This window comes from Sturnus vulgaris, chromosome 3 (assembly GCF_052056855.1).
Source record: "Sturnus vulgaris isolate bStuVul1 chromosome 3, bStuVul1.hap1, whole genome shotgun sequence".
Taxonomy (NCBI): domain Eukaryota; kingdom Metazoa; phylum Chordata; class Aves; order Passeriformes; family Sturnidae; genus Sturnus; species Sturnus vulgaris.
In genome coordinates this window covers 75287332-75307015 of record NC_142245.1, presented here as the reverse complement: position 1 = coordinate 75307015, position 19684 = coordinate 75287332, and the positions used below count along the sequence as shown (strand labels likewise).

General features: G+C 53.0%; 2 protein-coding genes across 5 annotated transcripts; one reads left to right on the top strand and one right to left on the bottom strand.

Moving 5' to 3' along the window:
* Positions 1–455: 455 nt before the first annotated feature.
* Positions 456–4328, bottom strand: LOC148224422 (uncharacterized). 4 transcript variants are annotated; one of them, XR_015802559.1, is made up of 4 exons: positions 3958–4328; positions 3154–3335; positions 1973–2068; positions 456–1212 (listed from the first exon to the last, which is right to left on the bottom strand). XR_015802559.1 is itself a non-coding variant. In XM_088161986.1 (3 exons), exons 1-3 carry the CDS (start codon positions 3132–3134, stop codon positions 1168–1170), a joined length of 363 nt encoding a protein of 120 aa, XP_088018112.1. In that variant the 5' UTR covers positions 3135–3137; the 3' UTR covers positions 456–1167. The 4 variants fall into 4 exon arrangements, 1 of the variants encoding a protein (XP_088018112.1); XR_015802558.1 differs by having other exon boundaries at positions 3962–4328; XR_015802557.1 differs by having other exon boundaries at positions 3154–4328.
* Positions 4329–4966: 638 nt separating this feature from the next.
* On the top strand, positions 4967–9668 carry POU3F2 (POU class 3 homeobox 2). Its single transcript, XM_088161987.1, has one exon. The coding sequence runs from the start codon at positions 5013–5015 to the stop codon at positions 6318–6320; it is 1308 nt and encodes a 435-aa protein (XP_088018113.1). The 5' UTR covers positions 4967–5012; the 3' UTR covers positions 6321–9668.
* The last annotated feature ends 10016 nt before the right edge of the window (positions 9669–19684 follow it).

Below are 19684 nucleotides of genomic sequence, written 5' to 3'. Positions count from 1 at the left end.
AGGCTTTGGAAAGACCTTTGTGAGACCGCTTTCCCGAGCCAGAGGGGCTGAATCGCCTCCTCTCTCCTTCCAATTCACCTGCTTTTCACGCCAAAAGAAACGCCCTTCCAGCTCCAGCATGGGGCGGTCATTTCCCAGCCAGGCTTTTGAACACTAAATTGCAAACTCCGTTGCACCAATCGCATCTGGGTCTGTCTCTGAGAATTCAATAAACAAGCTGTATTAACTCCAACCAGAATTTATCTCGTAGACTGATGGAATTCGTCTTTTTTTTTTTTTCTTTTGCTTCTTCTGCTTCTTTTTCCCCCAAGGCCTCATATTCACCACTCAAAATTTAGCAGCCTGCCTTTGATAAATTACTCAAAGTAATCCCTGCAACAGCTAAGTCTGACTGGTTGACGTTGCGTTAGAAGTCTTCATAGCGGTATCTGTCTATAAAATATTCACTTGCGGACTACAAAGGGTGGATCATTTTTAATGACAAGATTCAGAACTGGAGGATGAAGGGAAAAGATTAATATCCGTGAATTCAAATAATTTAATTTCAAATACTGAACTTAGAACATTATATCCCACTAGTTTAAACACAGATGCAGATAAAATAGCAGATTCTCAGATGAATGAAACGGCCGGAAGAACAGAGTTGTGGGGAATGTTGGAAATGAACATTAATACAAACTTTACAGGAACTTTTTTTTTTTTTTTTAAATAATTCTACACCTTTCTACGTTCTGTCCTCTGGGATAATCAGCGTTCTAGCAGGGCAAAAATGTACGTGATTTTACACGTACATGTGTGTATATCTGTATATGCAGGGAGATTTTTTTCTCTAGAGATGGATGGAGAAATCTATTTAGATGACGGATTTTAATTTCAGTGGGTAATGTGAGCTTGTGCAATCAAAGTTATCAATTTCTGTCCTTTTTGTTTAGATTTCTTAGTTAAATGTGTTTGTTATATCTACCCCGAGGAAAAGCAACTTGAAAGTGTAGCTTTTGAGTCATCTTATAAATACATCCCTGAGGCTGCGGTTCTTGCCGCTTTAAGCAGTTTTCATTAAAGCAGCCAGCTGCCTCTTTGTGTAGATTGGATTTTTTTAAAGCAATCACTTGTGAAGCCCCGGCCTCAGTTTTGTCTCTCCGCAGGCCCTTAAAGTTGAAGTTTCATTCATGTCTTGGGTCTGTCCGCCGAATCAGACTCCTCGGAGCAACACTGGAAAGAGCCACACGAAAGCACAGGCTTGAATACCTCATAGAGAAAGGTTAAAAAGGAAGCAGAGATCAAAACAATCCCATCTCACAAAAGGTGCATTAAATGCGCCCCAGCAATAAGCACAAATCTTCCAAGTTGGCCTTTAAAGCGAGCACCAGGAGCCTCACGTTTATTGCACCCAGCAATTCTCTGAGCGACTCTCCACGTCTTTGCACTCCTGGCGCATTTCCTCCTAAAACAACATCTAATGGGTAGATAATAGAGACGCGGAAAGGAGGAGCGGGGATTTCTCCCCCTCCTCCTTTCCTTTTAGCTGCGTGAGTCTATCTCAAGGTTTGGAGTGCAGAGTTTAAAAAAAAAAAAAAAAAAAAGCTTTTCACCTCTAAACACAACAGGCATATGCAAATATATATTCCCCACCCTACAGCCTCATGCATCCAAAGGCACACAGAACCGTGCGTTTGGGGAGCGTTCCTCCAGCCCCCCGAGCCGGGGAGGCTGACGAGCGGCGGCTGGAAGCCGAGGCTCACTAGGAACGAGCCGTGCTCTTGTTTTGCTGCTGGAAATGCAGCTTTCTCTCCGGCACGCACGGAGTTGAAACACCAGGGAGCCCAACATCTCGTCAGCCGGAGCCCGCCGCGGCAGCTGGGGGCGGGTGGCGGGCAGGGGACCCCCAGGTGGGGAGCTGGGGGGGGGGGGGGGGGGGCGGGGGGGGCGGCCACAGGACTCCCGCAACTCGCCCGCGTCCTTCTGGATGCACCTGATGTGTATGCAGCACCTCGCCTCCCAGCCAGGACTCAGCTCCAGTTAAGTGGCGCTCTATGTATTTTATAGCGAATATTCTCGAGTAGCTGCACTGCAATGAAGGAGATATCAAGGAGGCCTGTCAGTTCAAAGCTTTTGGGGTTGTTTGAAAATCTTCTTCACGTCAAAGTAAGCAGCCCTAGTATTTGAACAGCTGCTTTGAACAGTGAAAAGGGCTGAGCTGAATCAAAACACTGCAGTGTCTGCCCAAGACACCGCATCACCTTCAACCTGCTTTTATGCGAGCAGAGAAAAGGAAAGAAAGGCTGGTGAGACCTCTAATCCCGCGGGGTCAGCTCCGCCAGAAAGGGGCCACATGACTGTCTCTTTTACATCCCGAGCGGCCCGGACCTGAACGGCGACCGGAGCCGGAGCCCGCGGCGGGCAGCGGCGAGGCGACAAGACCGGCGGTCGGGCGCTCGCTCCCCGCTCCCCAGCGCTCCTCTCCACGGGGGGAGATGGGAGCGAAGGATGCTTAAGGAGCGGTATTAATGACAGGGCTAACAATGATGGGGAGGATGAGGAGGTGGAGTCTGCGGCGGCTCTGAATGCACCGGCCGCGCTCCTCGCTGCTCCCAGCTGCGCCTCCACAGGCGTGCGCTCCGCCGGGGAGGGGGCAGGAGGGACGGCGGGGGGCTCTGCCGGGGAGACGGGGTTTTGTCCGCCTCCTAAGGCAGCGGTGCTACTTCGGTAACTGTGATTACCGCTAGCCCGTGAGATCTGCCGCTGGGGCGGCGGGGGGGAGAGGCACGCAGGACGGTGACCGAAGTAGGCAGCACCTGCCAGAGGGCCGGGTGGGACGGAGAGGGCCGGGGAGGGGGGACGGGAAACGCACGACTGGGGCAGGCCCGGAGGGGTTTTCTCCCCCAGGAAAGTGTTGGTTGAATCTCACTGACCCCGTGTCCCGTCTCCTGGTCGCGGCAAGCCGCGGGGAGCGCGGTGCCGTCGGCACTCCACTGGGACCAGCTGTCCGTGGGGCCGGGGCACAAGGGACGTCCCTCGGACGACCACCGGGGTAGGTCCGTGTTCGGCGAGCACCGCACGCTGGAGGCGCCCGCGTGGAAACCTCGCTCTGAAAATGACGCGTGGCGCAGCCCCCTCGTGTCTCGTCCACGCATGAACTTTTTGGCAGCGGACCTGGAGGCGGGCAGCGCGGAAAGTCGCCCCCGGCAGAGCTTCGGCGGCCCCAGGAGCGGGGCGGGAGGGCTGGCCCGGGCGCGGAGAGCGGGGCGGCTCTCCCAGGACGGTCCCCGCGATGCCTTGGCAGAAGCCTGCTGCGGACTTGCCCTGTTGTTTTGTTTCAACTCACTGGTCTACACCTAATTGGGAGGAGAGAGACGAGAAAATGAGCATCAAATTATGAAATTCCTGGGTGCCCAGTTGTTTACACACGGGAAACAAAAGGCACAGCTTCACTTCAGAGACACTGACTTCCCTCTCCGCAGCCCTCGCAGAACAGGCAGTATTGTTCTTCCCTTCGCCTGCACCTCGAAGAAAGGGAAAAAAAAAAAAAAAAAAAAACCAAACCCCAAACCTTAGGAAGAATCTCTACTCTTTCATGGACAAAGTTTGTGCCCCCCTCCTCCTCTCCTTCTCCTCCTCCTCCCTCCCCTCCCCACCCCCAGCAGAAGGAGCTCTTGATACGCCGCTAAACTAACGAAACGAGGTAACTCCTGCTGCGCCCCTTGTCTCAGGGCACTGGATATCCTGTTTATGCTGCTGCTGTGTATATGTTTATGTGCAGGAGCCCATCCCCCCTCTCCTCCACACCCCCACGCAGAGGAATATTTCCAGGCAAGGAGCCTTTCCAGCGCTCACGTTAAATACGATGATTTATAAACAACTCGCAGAAGAAAGCTGTTTCTTGTTAGTAGTAATAAATTCCCCGGTCCGCCCTATTGTGTTATTTCGATGAAGATAGCGGGAGCCTGCGACGCGCACCTACCCCCGTGAGCAGTTTATTTTCGAGACAAAGCTATGGCTTTCAGCTCAAAAATGGGCAGCGAACTCTTTTCGCGTTGGCCAACCTGGCGCTGCTCATTCCTAGGAAATCCGAATCCAGTTCCAGGGTCTCCTTCTTTCCTGTCCGAGCCGCAACTTCTTTTCTTTTCCCTATCCCACTCTTTTTTCCCCTATTTTTTTTCCTTTTTCCACCACCCTCTCGTGCCCATCTTCCCCATCCATGCAGAGTCGACAGCGCCGCTGAGGCGGTCCCGCAGGCATCCCGTCCCCACGGGACGGGACAAGCGGAACAAAACCACCTCCGCGGTGCTGAGGTGCGAAGCCCCGACATCCCCGGAGGAGCGGTGTGCTCCGGCGACCACCGGGTGCCGCGGGAGCAGGGCAGGGCCGGCGGACGGGCAGGGGGCCTCCCGCACCCCGCCCCCGGGGGCGCGGCGCTCCCCGTCCGTTCCGGCGGGGCTGGCTGCGAGGCGGCGCTGAGAAAGTTGGGGGCGGGCAGGCGGGCACCCCCCGGCCCGCGGCACTCACTCCGGGGCGACGCGGCCGCGCTCCGCGCTCCGCTCGCGTCCGGGCGCGAGCAACAGGAGCCGGCGTGCGGACCGGCAGCGGCAGCATCCTCCCGCCGGCGGTGCGGGGCGGGCCGGGGCGGGGCCGGCGTCGGTGGTGGCGCGCCCCTGCCCTCCCCTCCGCTCCGCTCCCCCCGCCCCGCGGCCGCCGCTCCCCCGCGCCCCGTTCCCCCTCGGAGTTGGGTTCCAGCGGGGGCGGGCCGGGGGCGGGGCCGGGGCGGGGCGCGGCCGGCGGGGAGCGCCAATGGCGGGCGGCGGCGGCGGCGGTCGCCGGGAGCGCCGGCGTCCGTCAGGGCGCGGGGAGCCAATGGCGTGCGGCGGCGGGGCGGGGCGGCCGCGCGTGCCTTCGCAGTGGGCCCCGCCGCGCGGGCCGGGGGGGCGCGGGCGCCGCGCGGCGCCCGAGGCGAAAAAGTAGCTGTCAAATGCGCGGCGCCTTTAACCGGCGCGATCAGTGCGGCTCGGCGAGTCATGGCGACCGCAGCCTCCAACCACTACAGCCTGCTCGCCTCCGGCTCCCCCATGGTGCACGCCGAGCCGCCCGGCGGCATGCAGCCCGGCGGCGGCTACCGCGACGCCGGCGCCCTGGTGCAGGCGGACTACGCGCTGCAGAGCAACGGGCACCCGCTGAGCCACGCTCACCAGTGGATCGCGGCGCTGTCCCACGGCGGCCCCGGCGGTGGCGGCGGCGGCGGCGGCGGCGGGGGCGGCGGCGGCGGCGGCGGCGGCGAGGCGCCCTGGTCGGCGGGCGCGCTGGGCCAGCCCGACATCAAGCCGGCGGTGGTGCAAGCGGGCGGGCGCGGCGACGAGCTGCCGCCGCCGCCGCAGCACCCGCCGCCGGGGCGGGCGCCGCACCTGGTGCACCACGGCGGCGGCGGCGGAGGGCACCACGCGGCGGCGGCGGCGGCGGCGGCGGCAGCGGCGTGGCGGGCGGGCGGCGCGGCGCACCTGCCGCCCGGCATGGCCGCGGCCAACGGCGCGCAGGCGGGGCTGCTCTACTCGCAGCCGACCGGCTTCACCGTCAACGGGATGCTGGGCGCAGGGCAGCCGGGGCTGCACCACCACGGCCTGCGCGACGCCCACGAGGAGCCGCCGCCGGGGCCGCCGCACCACGGCCCCGAGCACCCGCCGCCGCCCCACGGCCCCCACCCCGGGGCGGCCGGGCCGGCACCGTCCGCCGCCGCCGCCGCGCCCCCCGGGCCGCCGCCGCACCACGACCCGCACTCCGACGAGGACACGCCGACCTCGGACGACCTGGAGCAGTTCGCCAAGCAGTTCAAGCAGCGGCGCATCAAACTGGGATTTACCCAAGCGGACGTGGGACTGGCGCTGGGCACCCTCTACGGCAACGTCTTCTCGCAGACCACCATCTGCCGCTTCGAGGCCCTGCAGCTCAGCTTCAAGAACATGTGCAAGCTGAAGCCTTTGTTGAACAAGTGGTTGGAGGAGGCGGACTCCTCCTCGGGCAGCCCCACCAGCATAGACAAGATCGCGGCGCAGGGCCGCAAGCGGAAAAAGCGCACCTCCATCGAGGTGAGCGTCAAGGGCGCGCTGGAGAGCCACTTCCTCAAGTGCCCCAAGCCCTCCGCCCAGGAGATCACCTCGCTCGCGGACAGCCTACAGCTGGAGAAGGAGGTGGTGAGAGTGTGGTTTTGTAACAGGAGACAGAAAGAGAAACGCATGACTCCCCCGGGAGGGACGCTGCCGGGCGCCGAGGACGTGTACGGGGCCAGCAGGGACACGCCGCCGCACCACGGGGTGCAGACCCCCGTGCAGTGAACTCGCGGCGGGGGCGCCCGGCCCCTCCTCCTCTCCTCCTCCTCCTCCTCCTCTCCTTCCCCCAACTTTTGATTGTCCTCCTTTTTTTTCTTTTTTTCTTTTTTTTTTTGTCTTTTTATTTTATTTTATTTTCTCCTATCTTTAAAAAAGACAAAAAAATCAAAAAAAGAAACAAACGCGGAAAAAGAAAAGAAAACAAAAAGCGAGCGAGCGAGAGGGCGAGAGCGAATCACAGCGGACAGACAGATAGACAGACAAAGCACCTGCACCACACTGTCCCTTAGACGGTAGGAGGTGTGATGCTGTATTTTGGTATTTTGACCTTTCCAGGCGAGTGCCTGTGCACGGGAATGGAGTGGGTACCGCGCACGGGCAGGCAGGCGGGCACCGGCAGGGCAGCGGTAGGCAGCGGCAGAGCAGCGGCAGGCACCGGCAGGGCAGGCGCAGGGCGAAGCGGTTCGCACAAAACTCCCTCACTCGCTGGCCAAAACATACGGCGCTGCCCTGCCGGGGAGGGGGCGGAGGAGAAGGGGGGGCACAGCCACCTCGGGTCCCCTCCGCAGCCACCTCCCGCCACACAAAGGCAGATTGCATTGTGGAATGTCGCTCGGTGTTGGCACATGCTGCTGTGTTTATTTTCTGTGGATCCCCTGTATGAATATATGTAAAAGAAAAAAAAAAAAAAAAAAAAAAAGAAGAAAGAGAACTGAAAAGCTATCCCTTTTGATGTAGACAGTATTTAACCGTACCAATTTGCACTGCAAGAAAATCGAAGTTTACATAAACAAAGTGTTTATTTTTTCTTTTTTCCCCTTCCTTTTCGACCTTACTTTTGCAAATGACTTGCATTTTCCACAGTGAGCGTTAGTCAGCCAGTGACCAGTCTACAATATGTTACTGTGTTTTAGCCTTTGCTTTATGTGTATATGTGAACTTTTGTTATAAACAAGTATTCTTAAATACGTGTAACGCTTATTTTCTCCTTTTACCGTAGCAAAAAGAATTAGTATATGTGTGTGTCTGTATACATATGCATGCGTGCATAGACATACATACATACACATATATAATCTCTCTATATACACATATATATGCACCTCCAGCTTCCATTCTCCAGAGGTGTGACTCTCGAAATTGTTTAATATATGCCTTCAATGGCAAGAGTCGAGTTTGGAGAAGGGAGAATAATGCAAATCAAAAAAGTAAACTTCATTTTCAGGCAGTGTGTCCGGGGGTCGAGGTACAACCAAAGGGGGAGGAAAAAAATATGTGCAACCCTTCCAGACTATGTCAGTGCGGGCAAGCAAGGCCTGGTGTGGGGAAGGCAGAGAGGGAACAGCATGTTTCCAGAGTTTTCCCAGAGAAAGTGGCATTTCCTTGAGAGGGAAAGGGGATTATTTAGCTCCCCCACCACCGCCCCCTCAGCGCCCTTTCCTTCCCCTCCTCCCCCCGCGGCTCCCCTTCGTGCCTTTGGCATCCCCGGTCTCGCCGCCCAGGCTGATATCAGCCTCCAAACTTTCTTTTATTGAGCAGTTTTATGTCAAGGCAGAGCCAGGGAGAGCCTGAGGAGCTACGGGGCCCGAGGTGGGGGTCGGGTGCTTACACCTGCCTGTAAACACACACTGCCCCCTCCTCTCCACAGAGACCGTGTGCATTTCTTTTCCACTTTACTTTCCATATTTATTTTATTTTCTATTTGTATCCAGCCCCTCTCCCTCCCCATCCTCCCCTTGTCCTTTGGTCAGATTGTGGTATAATTTATTGAAGGAAAGGACCAGTTTTAACTTGGGCAGCCTTGTGTCTTTCACTGGAGAATGAAATGAAGTGGGGAAAAATGCCATTTTTCAATCCGTGTTTCCCTCCCCACCCTTCGCTAATAGTTTTAAAGTGCATTTCGTGACATTATCTTGATGAGAAATGGTTAACTTTCCAAAATAAAAAAAGAGAAAAACCCACGGGGACAAAAAGGAAAAAAAAAGGAAAAAAAAAAGGAAAACAAAAAGCTCTGAAGGGAAGCAGAGGAGCGGGACCTCGGAGCAGCGCATGTATGTGCGTGTGTCTGCGTGCGTGTTTGTGTACTTATGCACACACACAGCTATGCATATACATTAGAGGAACTTTATGATAGTTATAAATTCATAAAGGGATCATTTAGTCAGCACAAACGGGTGCTATAGAGACAAAGCATTTTTATAATTTAAAAGTTTACTTAGTTGAGTGTTGGACAATTATGGAGAAAAAACAGTGAAGCATTCTCTCGCAGAACTCTCCTATAAATATTGCATTCAGTAGCTAAGGCTTTAGAATATGTTTCTCATTGTCTTTTAAAATGCCTGTGACACTGGGTTTTCTTTCCTTCTTTCTTTCTCCCTTTCTTTTTTGCTTGCTTGCTTTCTTTCTTTCTTCTTGGTAAGACAGATGATGATTTCTAAGAGGCACATGCATTAGCCTTTTTCCTGGTTTTCCAACAATTGTTAAAAAGATACGGGCACCAAGCTTTTCTCTTTTCTTTCTTTTTTTTTTTTTTTTTTTTTTTTTTGTTTGGTTTTTTGTGTTTTTTGTTTGTTTGTTTATGTGTTGAGCTGCTTGTTATTTAAAGTGTTGAGGACTAGCGCCTAGTGAAGGGAATCAGATCAGGGCAGATCCAGTGGTAAAGGGAGGAAATGAACTTTCAGACACTTATTAATATGTGCGTAAGGTCAGACAACGGAGTCGAGAGGATGTTTGAGAAAGCCTCAAACTCCAAATAGGTTTACTAAAAAAAAAGTTACCACGCAAACCTTACCACTATGTATATATGTTTAATATTTGTCCTTTGAAATGCAGAAATAGTTTCAATGTTTTCTTTGTCTATTTTTCTTTTTTTTTTTTTTTTAAATGCTACCCAGGGAAATATTTTCATATCATTTTTAAGTGGCCTGCCTCAATGTATATTTATTTCTTTTAAAGCAAACAGGTTCTGGAAACTGTTTTTCTGTAGCTTTAAATGAGTAGGTGAACAAAATCTATATGGGATGTAATTTTTTTTTGTTCAGTCTCTTTAAAAATACTTTGTTTTGGTACATTTGGATGTGCTTGTGGGGAAAAATAAAAACGCAGAGATCCTTATATATTTATGTTAAAGTAATATTTTATTATCTACATAAAACAGAAATGCACAATACCTTCATAGTTTCTTCTAATTATTGAAATATCGTTATTTTATTTTTAAAGATAGCCTAGATTTGCATATTTCTTAAGATCTGGAGGGAGAAGACCCCAGTACTTATACTGAGCTGAGTTCTGTGTAAAAGCACCGCCGTTCCTTTCTATTTCGTGGAATTTTTGGAATAAATTTAATGCCTATACCGAGAGGTTCCACGCTTATAACTTTCAGGGTCTTGAAGGAGGGCCTCGGGAGCTGTGTTCATTGTGTCTGTCCGTAGATGAACCACAGCCGTGTGTTTTGGAGCATTGATTTCTGTGCGCGTAGGGCTGTCCTGCCTTTGATGCTAGTGTGGAGGTCTGCTCCTCAAGTTTGTTGCATGTTCTGGTGGAAGGCATGGGAGAGAAGAGATTCGACTCTTCTCGGTCCCTTTTTATAATTTAACATCTGACTTCTTAGAAAAAAAAAGAGAGAGAGAAAGAAAAAAGCAAAACAAAAAGGCGGGGCTTAATGATGGGAGTACCGTTTGCCAGAGGAAGGAAGAACGCGGCTACCCAGCGGGGCTGCGCACCCCTGGGCCGGGCCGGGCCGGGCCGGGCCCCGCGGCGATGGCCCTGGTTTCACGTTAGGTGTCTGCGGCTGCGGTGACGAACGGGTCGGTTTTCCCGGAGGGGATCCGGCTGGGGACCCGCGGGGCTGGCGCGCTGACAAGCGACATCCAACTGCGCAGTGTTCGCACGCTCGGCGGTGTGTTCAGCTCCTTCGTGCCTGGCTCGGTTTCCTAAGTGCGATATCCTGCTCTTTTGCACAACCCCCTCCCCCCCACCACCCCGATAGTTTCTAGGCTTATTAGATTTAATCATCTTTTCTAACTTCTAGTCAATATTACACTCATCCCAAACAGATTCAGCTAAATGATCTTATCAATAGTTTCGAAGAGAAGTGACAGAAAGAAGAAGTGTTTTGTGACCGCAGACGTGCTGACGGGTAAAATGTTGAAGCTGGGTATGGATTTAGAAGTCCTTGGTCAATAGCCCGCGGAATGGGCTGCGGAAAGCGAGCAGCCTCTGCCCTCTGCAGGACACTCGGGTGGGCGCCCAGGGAATATTTCGCCTTTGACGACAGGGCTCCGCTCTCGGGGAGCGCTCCCGTGTCGGGTGGACAGGAGGTGACTTGGAAGGACGGTGCCTGCTCGGAGGGCAGGCCCGGAGTCGCAGGGCTGGCCGGCTCAGCCGGCGGCGGGAGGGTGCGGCAGGCCACTGCTCGGGGCCGGGCCGTCCCCGGCGGAGGTCCCGGGGCTACTCCTCCGGGGCTCTTTGCCCAGCCAGAGGCTGACCTTACGGGAGCGACTTCGCTTGTCCTTCCGGACTGGTTGTGGGGAGGCCGGCTGGTTCAGGAGTCATTCTTTTTATCTCCTTCGATCTCTCTTTTAAGAGAAAGGAGTGGGGGAAATGGAGGAGCTATAGGATGCTCCTTCTGCAGGTGGATGTCAGGGTGCGCGGCAGCTCCTCGGGTTCCCTCGCTCTTATTTCCAGCAGGGACACTCTGTCGTAGGTCAGATGTCAACAACAAAAGCCCTGTTTCCTCGGTTCGCTCTCTCTGGTGGAGGCCGAAACTGGAAGGCGAGAGGAGACTGTATGTCCTCAAGTCTGTCAGTCTTGGTTGTCACCCCCGGTGTCTGCAGCTCCGCAGGGGCGAGGGGCAGTATCTGTGCTGCCCGACCCGTCTCTCTTGAGAGGGTGCAGTGGGGGCCAGGGTTTGGAAAGAGAGAAGCGGAGGAAGAAGAAATAATCCTACAAATTTCCCAGGCTGCGGGGCAGGCCTGGATGGTGTCTGGCCAGGTGTGACTCTCGGGCTGGGCAGCTTGTGAGAGCCCCGGCGGGGGCAGAGGCCGCGGTCGGCCCCGGCTCCGCCCCGCCGTCGGGCTTTGTTGGCGGCAGTTCGGGGCAACCCCCGCTCCCTCTTCTCCGGTGCCCCGGCTGCCGAGCGCGCTTCTGGCCGTGGCGGGGGTAGTGCGGGACGGTGCCGGCTGCCCGCGCCTGCCCGGCCTCCTGCCCACGGCCTCCGGCCCGGGCCCGGCCCCAACCTGGGGCTGCTCCCTGCCCTCCGGCTGATCCTATGGGGAAAACCCTCTCCCCCGGCTGCCGACCCCTGCCTGCCGGGCGGTCCTAGGCCTAGGGGTTGTCACAAGCCGCGTTGTTGGAGGTTTGGTGGCTCTTTGTTGCTGTGCCGTCGGTGAAGGGGATAGAGGACGGCTGACCCGGCCGGGAAAGGGAGGCGACAGCCTCCGCTGTGCGATGAGGCGCCAGGGAGAGCTGGGCTTAGGCTGGCTTAAGCCTCTGGCCTTAGATACAGCACTGGGGGAGAGTGGAGGGCATGGGGGGGTCCCCCCAGCCTGAGCCTGGGCAGCGCCTTGCGGAGCAGGGAGAGGGGGTGAGGAAAGAAGGGAACTGCCCGCGGCTTTTTGGCGGTGGACGGGACAGCGGCGGCCTTCTGCTGCCTTCAGAACGGAGCCTGGGCTTTGGGGTCTGTCTTGGGAATCGTGGCTCTCTCACCACCCTGCTCCTGCCAGCGGGTGTCTATTTACCGGGCGTTTCGGAAGGGACGTGGCCTGGGCTGCCTCTCTGGCTTTAAAACGCGAGACGGAAAAGATTAAAAATACAAATTTTCAGAATTGCAGACGCTAAGTTGGCACTCTGTGCTCGAAGCATGGCCGGGCTGCCGTCGGGGATGTAGGAAGATATTCCGCAGAAGCGAGTTTGCCCCTGGCTCGGACGGGCGGTGCTGGGGGAGCGGGCACTTCTCCGGGGAAAATTAGTTAGAGCAAAGCCAAAGCGTGCTTCAGCAGAAATGGTAAAACAAAAAGCAAAGACTCGAATTCAGACCCGACTCCTCATCAAACTATGAAACAAACAAGTGGGCTTTCAGGCAGGCGAGTCTCAGCTGCAGCGCGTGGATTCTCAGGCCGCAGTCGGCCTCAGCCCGTGGCCTGGCCCACGCTGTGGGTCTCCTCCGTCAAAGCGTTTATCTCTCCTGCAAACTCCCTGTAAATACCTCCGAAACTCGACCAAGTGTCCCGAGTACGCCGGAATTTCAAGCAGGGCCCCCGGGGCTGGGAAGGCCGCCTGTGCCGGCGCGGAGCCCCTTCCCCCCGCAGCCCCGGCCCGGGGCCAGCGCCGCCAGACCCGAGCATCCCCGCGGGACGCAGGCGTCGGATCCTGCCTTCCCGTCGGCGCGCAAAGAGAGAGAGGGATGAGGCAAGGACAGCGGCAACGGAGCGGCCGAAACTGTGCCAGCGTTGCCGGGAGGGGTGGTGGGTCGGCGGCTAGGGCTGCTCCCCGGCCGGGGCTCGGGCGGCTGGGGAGGGGCGCCGGGACCCCTTCGCCCCAGGGAGATGGCGGGTTCGCCCCGTGTTTGCCCGGCCCTGCCCGTGTCCTGCCGGGGCAGAGCCGCTGCCTGCCTGGAGCAGGAGCTCTGCCTCCCTCGGCGAGCGGGGATGCAGGGCGTGGGGTGGCCGCGGAACCCCATCGCTTCTCCGGCAGGGCCGGGCCGGGCCGGGGCGGGCTGTCCCAGCGCCGGGCTCCGGCTCCCGCCCGGCCGCGGCTCTCCCGGCCCTCTCGCAACGTCCCGCCCGGCCGGGCTGAGCTGTGCCGCTCCGTGTGTCCCCGGGCCTGTCCGCACAGATGTCCTTTTTAAGGATTAAAAGGCCGGTAGGAAGTTGGCGGCCAGTGTTTCTCCCCCTCCTTCTCGCACGGCGGTAAATCCTGGCAGGCAGAGGCAGCTTGTAAAAGTGATGACGAGACCGCTCTCCCCCTCCTCTTCTCCGTCCCGTCTCCTCCCGTCCCGGGAGTTGTAAGAGGCGTTCGACTAAAAGTTAAGACTTGTTTTTAGCCAGCCTGACTCATTCATTAATTCTCTTTCCCTCCTTGATTCATTCATGTCTACAGTCATTCATTGCCAAGTCCATGGAGGCATCAGCTCCTTGGTCAGTAGGGGAGACGTACAAACAAGGATGGTGCTATTTATTTCCCTCTGCCTGTGGATTTCTAAGACGTTCAAGCAGGCACAATCATTAAACTAATTTGTATTTGATTGTTTGGGCGGACGGGGGTGAATTTTATTGCACTAAGCATTCAAGCACGCACGCATCGCTGATTACCAGTATACATTAAATAAAGTTGTTTGTACACATTGTCTTACCACATATAGGCAGTCTTATTATTCTAATTACTCTAATTAGTGCATTGAAATGTTTTCTACTTGATTTGAGGAGACAGTGATTAGTTCTATTACTTCTTTTAACTCTTATTTCATGGAAAACTGTTGATGTATGTTCCAATTACCTTGTTTTTCTCTTTAATATAGCGTGGGCCAAAATTATTATGAAATTATATCGTTGGCGGGTAGAAACATCCATCTATTTTCCCTTTATAAAAGAGCTTCAATTTTTTTGTACCCACCACCACCAGAGAGAACACCCCCAAAGCGTTCACAAGTAATTATTTCTAGCCAGAGCAGCACGTTTCTTCTTTACAATTTCTTCTGCTAGTGCTTTAGTACTTTATGGTTGTAGCATTTACGGTCATTATGGGGTTTTTTCCTAAAAAGAAAGAAAAAAAAAAAGAGTCTGAGATATACTTCACGCAAAGCTATTTCATAACTTTTAAATTAAGGTTACTATTAATTGATAGGATCAGTTCATCAAACATGTTACTTCGATAGGGAATTGTAATTAAAACCTTAATCCCGTTTGAGACTTAGTTTTATCTTAAACACTTTCTTGTGGGATTTTCCCCCCCTTTTCCTTGGCGGTTGCCGCTTGAAGCACAGTGGGGGTACAGAGCGGAACTCAGACCCCACCAGAGCAGGGAAGTTATTTCCTTACCAAAATACCCATCTTCAGTATTGAACCAATTGAGGTTTTGTGTCGAGTTTTGGGATGTGTGTGTGTGTTGGCCTTTTGTGTTGACGTGGCGGCCACTTAAACCCAGACGGTGACAAAGGGGGTGGCGGGGATGGAATCTCGCCTTCCTTTCACGTTACAGACAGGGAGAGTGGCTGTTTCTCGGTCATAAAAATACTGCTTTGTTGTTGTTGTTGTTGTTGGCGTTTCCCCACTCCTCTTTAGGCTAGTTTGTTAAATAAATGCGATGGGATGGGGGAAAAATAAAGAAGGGATGGGAGAAAAAAGGAAGAAACGCAAACCATCCCTTAAATTCTTAGAAGCCCAGGTCTGGAGGGAAATCTATGGAGTTACATAGGTAAATATTGGGCCTAGGCTGCTTATACTTTTAATATTTAAACTGGGATTATAGGGGATCTAAAGACGCCTTCCTAACCTTTGCCAATTGCCTGTGCGAGGAGAAATCCCGCAAGATGCACAAAGGGGCGAGTCGGCTTCCCAGCGCCTCTGATAAACGACTCCGCCGCTTGTGTGGCTGGGGACCGACTTTCCCCCAGGGTCGGTGTTGACGGGGGACGGGCAGCGCTGGGCTTTGGAAGGTGTTGGAAGGCGGGGGTCCTGTTTCTGCTTCTCGCGGAGCATCGGCTCGCCCCGCTCCTTGGGCCGGGCTCAGCGCTGGCAGCGCTCTGGTCCGGGGAGGCCGCCCCGGGCCGGGATGGAGGCTGGGATTGGGGATGGGATCAGGGCCGGGATGGGGCCGGGATTGGGGCGGGGTTGGGGCCGGGATTGGGGTCGGAATTGGGGTCGGGAGCGGGGCCCGGGCCGCGCGTGGAGCGCGGGTGCCCCCCAGCGGCCGCCGGCGCCGCCGCGGGGAGTCCCCCGGGAAGGGCAGGGGAACATCCAGCATCCAGCATTCCCATCCCAGAGCCCGCGCCCTCCCTGCGCGCAAGGACGACGGGGCTGGCCTCAGGGACACCCGGCTGAGAGATCGCTGGAGCCCGTGGTGCCGCTGGGAGGGGGATGACAAAGTCGTGAGTATGCTTGTTGTCTTCCTTTTTTATTTTTTTCGGTGGTTTGGCATTGGTTTGTTGCTGTTTTTTGGTTTGGCGGTTTTTGTTTGTTTTGTTTTGTTTTTTTTTTTTAATATACACACAGAAACTTTAAAATCCCATGTTAAAAGTGTTGCTTGTCCTGTCATCTGGATAGGATTTAAAAAGAAAAAAAAAACAAAAAAACACCACCACCAAAAAACTACCACACAGCAAATCCATGGTTTATTTGCAAGCCCCTGAAAACTGGGAGAAATGCTATTTGCCTCCCCTCCTCCTCCCGCTGGGGAGATGTGCAGTCCCCCAGGCAGGCAATCCTCCTTCCAGCTCACCCATGTTGGATACCAGGACAAAGCTCTGTCACTTCTCCGTGGCGCAGAAGCAGACCCGCGTGGTCCCATGGCGGGGAGCACCTGTGGGGCTGCATGGGCGCGGTGTGGCTCCTGCTCCTGCCCTCCAGCTTGTAGGGAGGTGTGAGCCCAGCGCCAGGCGTTCCGCATCCTCCGGGAGCTGTTCCCTGCCCGCCGCACGTCCCCCGGCTAGCGAGGGCACAGCGGGGCAGCGGGAGTGGGGCAGGTCCCGGGGCCCTGAGCTGCCAGCGCCTTCCCACTGGGCTCCCTTATTCTGGGAAGGCAGGGGGCTCAAATCCCTCCATTTCACCAAATTGTTTCTGTTCTCGGTGAAGCCAAACTGCCTCACATGCCAGACTGGTGTCACCAAACGCCTCCAAAAAGCCTGCAACAACCCCAAAACTCTTCTCCATTGGATGAACCCCCGTTTCCCAGGAACAGAGGTCTGGGGACAGCCCAGGTCTCCTGCAAGGCCTTTTTTGTGCTGGCTGGGTGCTCTCTTTTTATGCCCAGGCCCAGGACACCCTCCCCAGGCCGTCTGAGAGGTTTCAGGAGCTCGGGTCTGTACGGGCACAGACCCCGCAGCAGCACGGGCTGGTACGACCACACAGGTTTACATCTTGTGTTTATTTCAGTGCTGCCGGTTTGTAACTACCACTTGCCACGCTGTGTATGTAGGTGCTGAAAATGTTAAAATATTGTGAATATCAAGAACCCAAGACATTCAGACATTCTGCTACAGCAGACTTCATTGCACTGAAAACTGATAAGTGACATATCACGATCTCAAAGTCTCTTGTTAACTCAACAAGCAAATTGAGCTGAAACAAAACAAAACAAAACAAAACACCCAAGACAGATTAAGTTTTAGAAAGAAGTAAGCATTCTGCACAGAGCTAATCACACTACAGGCAGGCAATACTGTAGCAGTGAGCAGATGTGGGAGAATATAACCTGTTTTCAGCTGAACATCAATGCTGGACTTGTTCAAATAACAGAAACGAGACGCTGTGGGTACAGCAGGAGTTGGAAAGGTAAGCCATGGATACATCTTCAACTACAGACCAAGCTTATGTCTGTCCTACCTGTGGAGATAGCTCTGTTCACAGTAGGCAAAAAACTGTAACAAAGGTTCAGCTGCTAAAGGGAAAAGCTGGCTTTGTTCCAGGGACCATGCCTAAACCAGCTGATAAATAAGGATTGATTTATTTACTAATAGGTCTGAGGAGCTGGAGAACATTTTTGTTCTTTTGCATACTAATTTTGCGTACATGCTCAGTATATATACCATATCCCAAACCAGAAGTTTTTAATTTTGGGTGGAATCGAGGCCTTTAGCTTAAAGCAGTCCCTCATTTAATCATGCATGTCTGGCTCTTTGAATTGGGCAAGAAAGAGGACAGACAACCCAGCCTGCCCACATGCCTGGTGTAGCCGGCCAAGAGAGGTGAGTGTTTCAGAGGACCTTCAGTCCATTCGGCTTTGGTCCTGCCTTCTCTCCAGCTGACCATTCAGAAATACAGACCTAACCACAGCGGGGGCCAGGCCACTTGAGATTTTATATGTATAGGTTCGATTTCACTCCACTTCCCACAGGCTCTACCCACAAGGCTGAAATCAATCTTCCTCTCCCCTGCCTGGCCCAGCACCGTGACTCTTGCCCTCTTGCCTCTTACATTTCTAGTAAAAGGGCAGAAGGGTGCTCACCCCCAGAACACACACATAACCCAGCAGCTAAGCCTCAGCTGCACCTTCAGTGAATTCCCCAAGACCTGAATCCAAGGCTTCCCATATTCCAGCACTGCTCTACTGCCAGACTTGGACCTAACTCTCACCAGAGGAAATAAGGCTAGCTGCAGTAGGCTCCTGCTAGTCCTAAACATGCAGCCTACATGGCCACAGGCTGTTACAGGCAGGGGAAAGCCCCATAATTTACGTGTGCTGAACGACTTCTAGTTAAGGCAAAATTCAGCAGTGACCAGAGAGTCTGGGGTAAGAAGGATACACTGTGGAGTTTGCAGAAGACATTAGAGGCAGAGGCTGCAGCAGCTGTGAGTGTTGTAAAACACGAATAACAGCCTCATTGAAATGTTACAATTCCAACCTGTTACCCAATACAGAAGAGCATCCCAAGGGAATATGGACCATTTTCTCATATCTGTTTTGAGACAAGATATAGCATTGCTATTTCTTGGCCAGAGGGAACAGCCTCTGCCTTCCCTGGATAGATCCTGCTGTTGTGTGTGAACAGAGCCACAACAGATATGAATCATTCAGCAGCAGACAGAAAGATGCAAGAAGCTGGAATTCCCTCAGTCTTCCAAATTTAAGCTCATTATTTTAAGAGATTTCTGGGTAAGTGTTTTTTATAAGGAGACAGTGATCTTCTGAGGAAAAAGATATGCTAGGGAGCAAGGCAGTACATGTACATCCTTGCAAAGAGAGAGGAGACTGTATGCGTTCACTTAGTCTCCTACAATATTTAAGTGAACTGAAAGATGTAAAAACTGCCTAAGGACTAAGTACATTTAGGAAAAGGAAAAAGGATGGGTTGTAGCCTCACCTTCTCACAACTGACTTCTTCCTATCAGGTGACAGACAGCACTTGATCATTTAACTGGAGATCCTTAATCCGTGCCTCCTTTATGAAGATCTGCCACTTTGAATGGAGGAGACACAGATGTGAAAGCCTCTATACCTTTTGGAGAGCAGTAGAACACCCATTGATCAATATTTCAACTTGAAAGCTGCCATAATCCTCTGAACAGACTGAATCATTTAGAAGTATAGATATAAAAAAATCAGAGCAGCATTGTAGATCACTCCGTTTGATCAGTGCCCACAATATTTTGATTTTACAAATCCTTTCTCTTAGCCAATTCAAAGATAGTGATTTACTCTTGCATAAAATTTTCCTCCATGAGTCTTATTAGTAACAGATACAGTAAATACTATTTGGTGACACACAAATGTAAAATGAATCAGGACTGTTTTAAAACTTCTCCCCAGGTCAAGCAGCAGTCACAGCACTGATTAAAACATAGGCCAAGGCACCTGAAGGCTGTGTCCCACCATTTTTTTCCTCTTCCACAATCACTTTAAAAAGAGAAGCATCTTATGCTCAGCACTAGGTAGGGCTTCTAGGAAAGATATCTGCTGGGGGAATGAAAGTTACTGCAAGGCATCATATCAAGTCTATCAATGAATGTAATGGGAAAAAAGTAGACATACATTGAAAATAGCTTGTCATCACCTCCAATGAATCCTCCCTGGGCCAGTTAGACAATTTTGCAGACAAACCCTTTGCAATTACTATGCAGAAGCAATGGCAAAAAACACAATGAAGATTTCTCTAAACAGAGATGCCACACAGTAAGTTCTCCCAAAAAAGTAAGTTTATCCCAAACACAGTAATTTTCTTCTAGATTATTCTATGATAGACCTTCTGTGCTACAGTAATGTTAAGATTTATTATTAGATATGGATACTAGAAAAGATAACCTAAGTAAATTGCCAGTCACATCTTTCTGTCACATTCAGTGTAGTTTTTAAATACAGACAATTTACTGCCTATTATCTTTTTTTTTTTTTTTTATATTTTGCCTGTGGTGTGCTTTGAGCCCTGAGCTTGTAGCCAGTTAACAAAGCTGAATGTAAGCATGATTCATCCTTCTCACAAAGAAACTATGGAGACTGCATCACTGGGCTCCAACTGCATTTAGAGACCTATTGGCCTGAAGTTTGAACTGAGATTGTTCGTGCATTTGCATCCAGAGGGGTGGACATGACCTTGCTACAAAAATGCTGCTGCATTTATTTTAACTTCTGAAGATACTTGTCGGTTCAAAACTGCCTGGTCATGGCATCAGGGCATTTTTATTTCTAGTTGTAAAAAACTGTGAGGGAAAGCATTATGT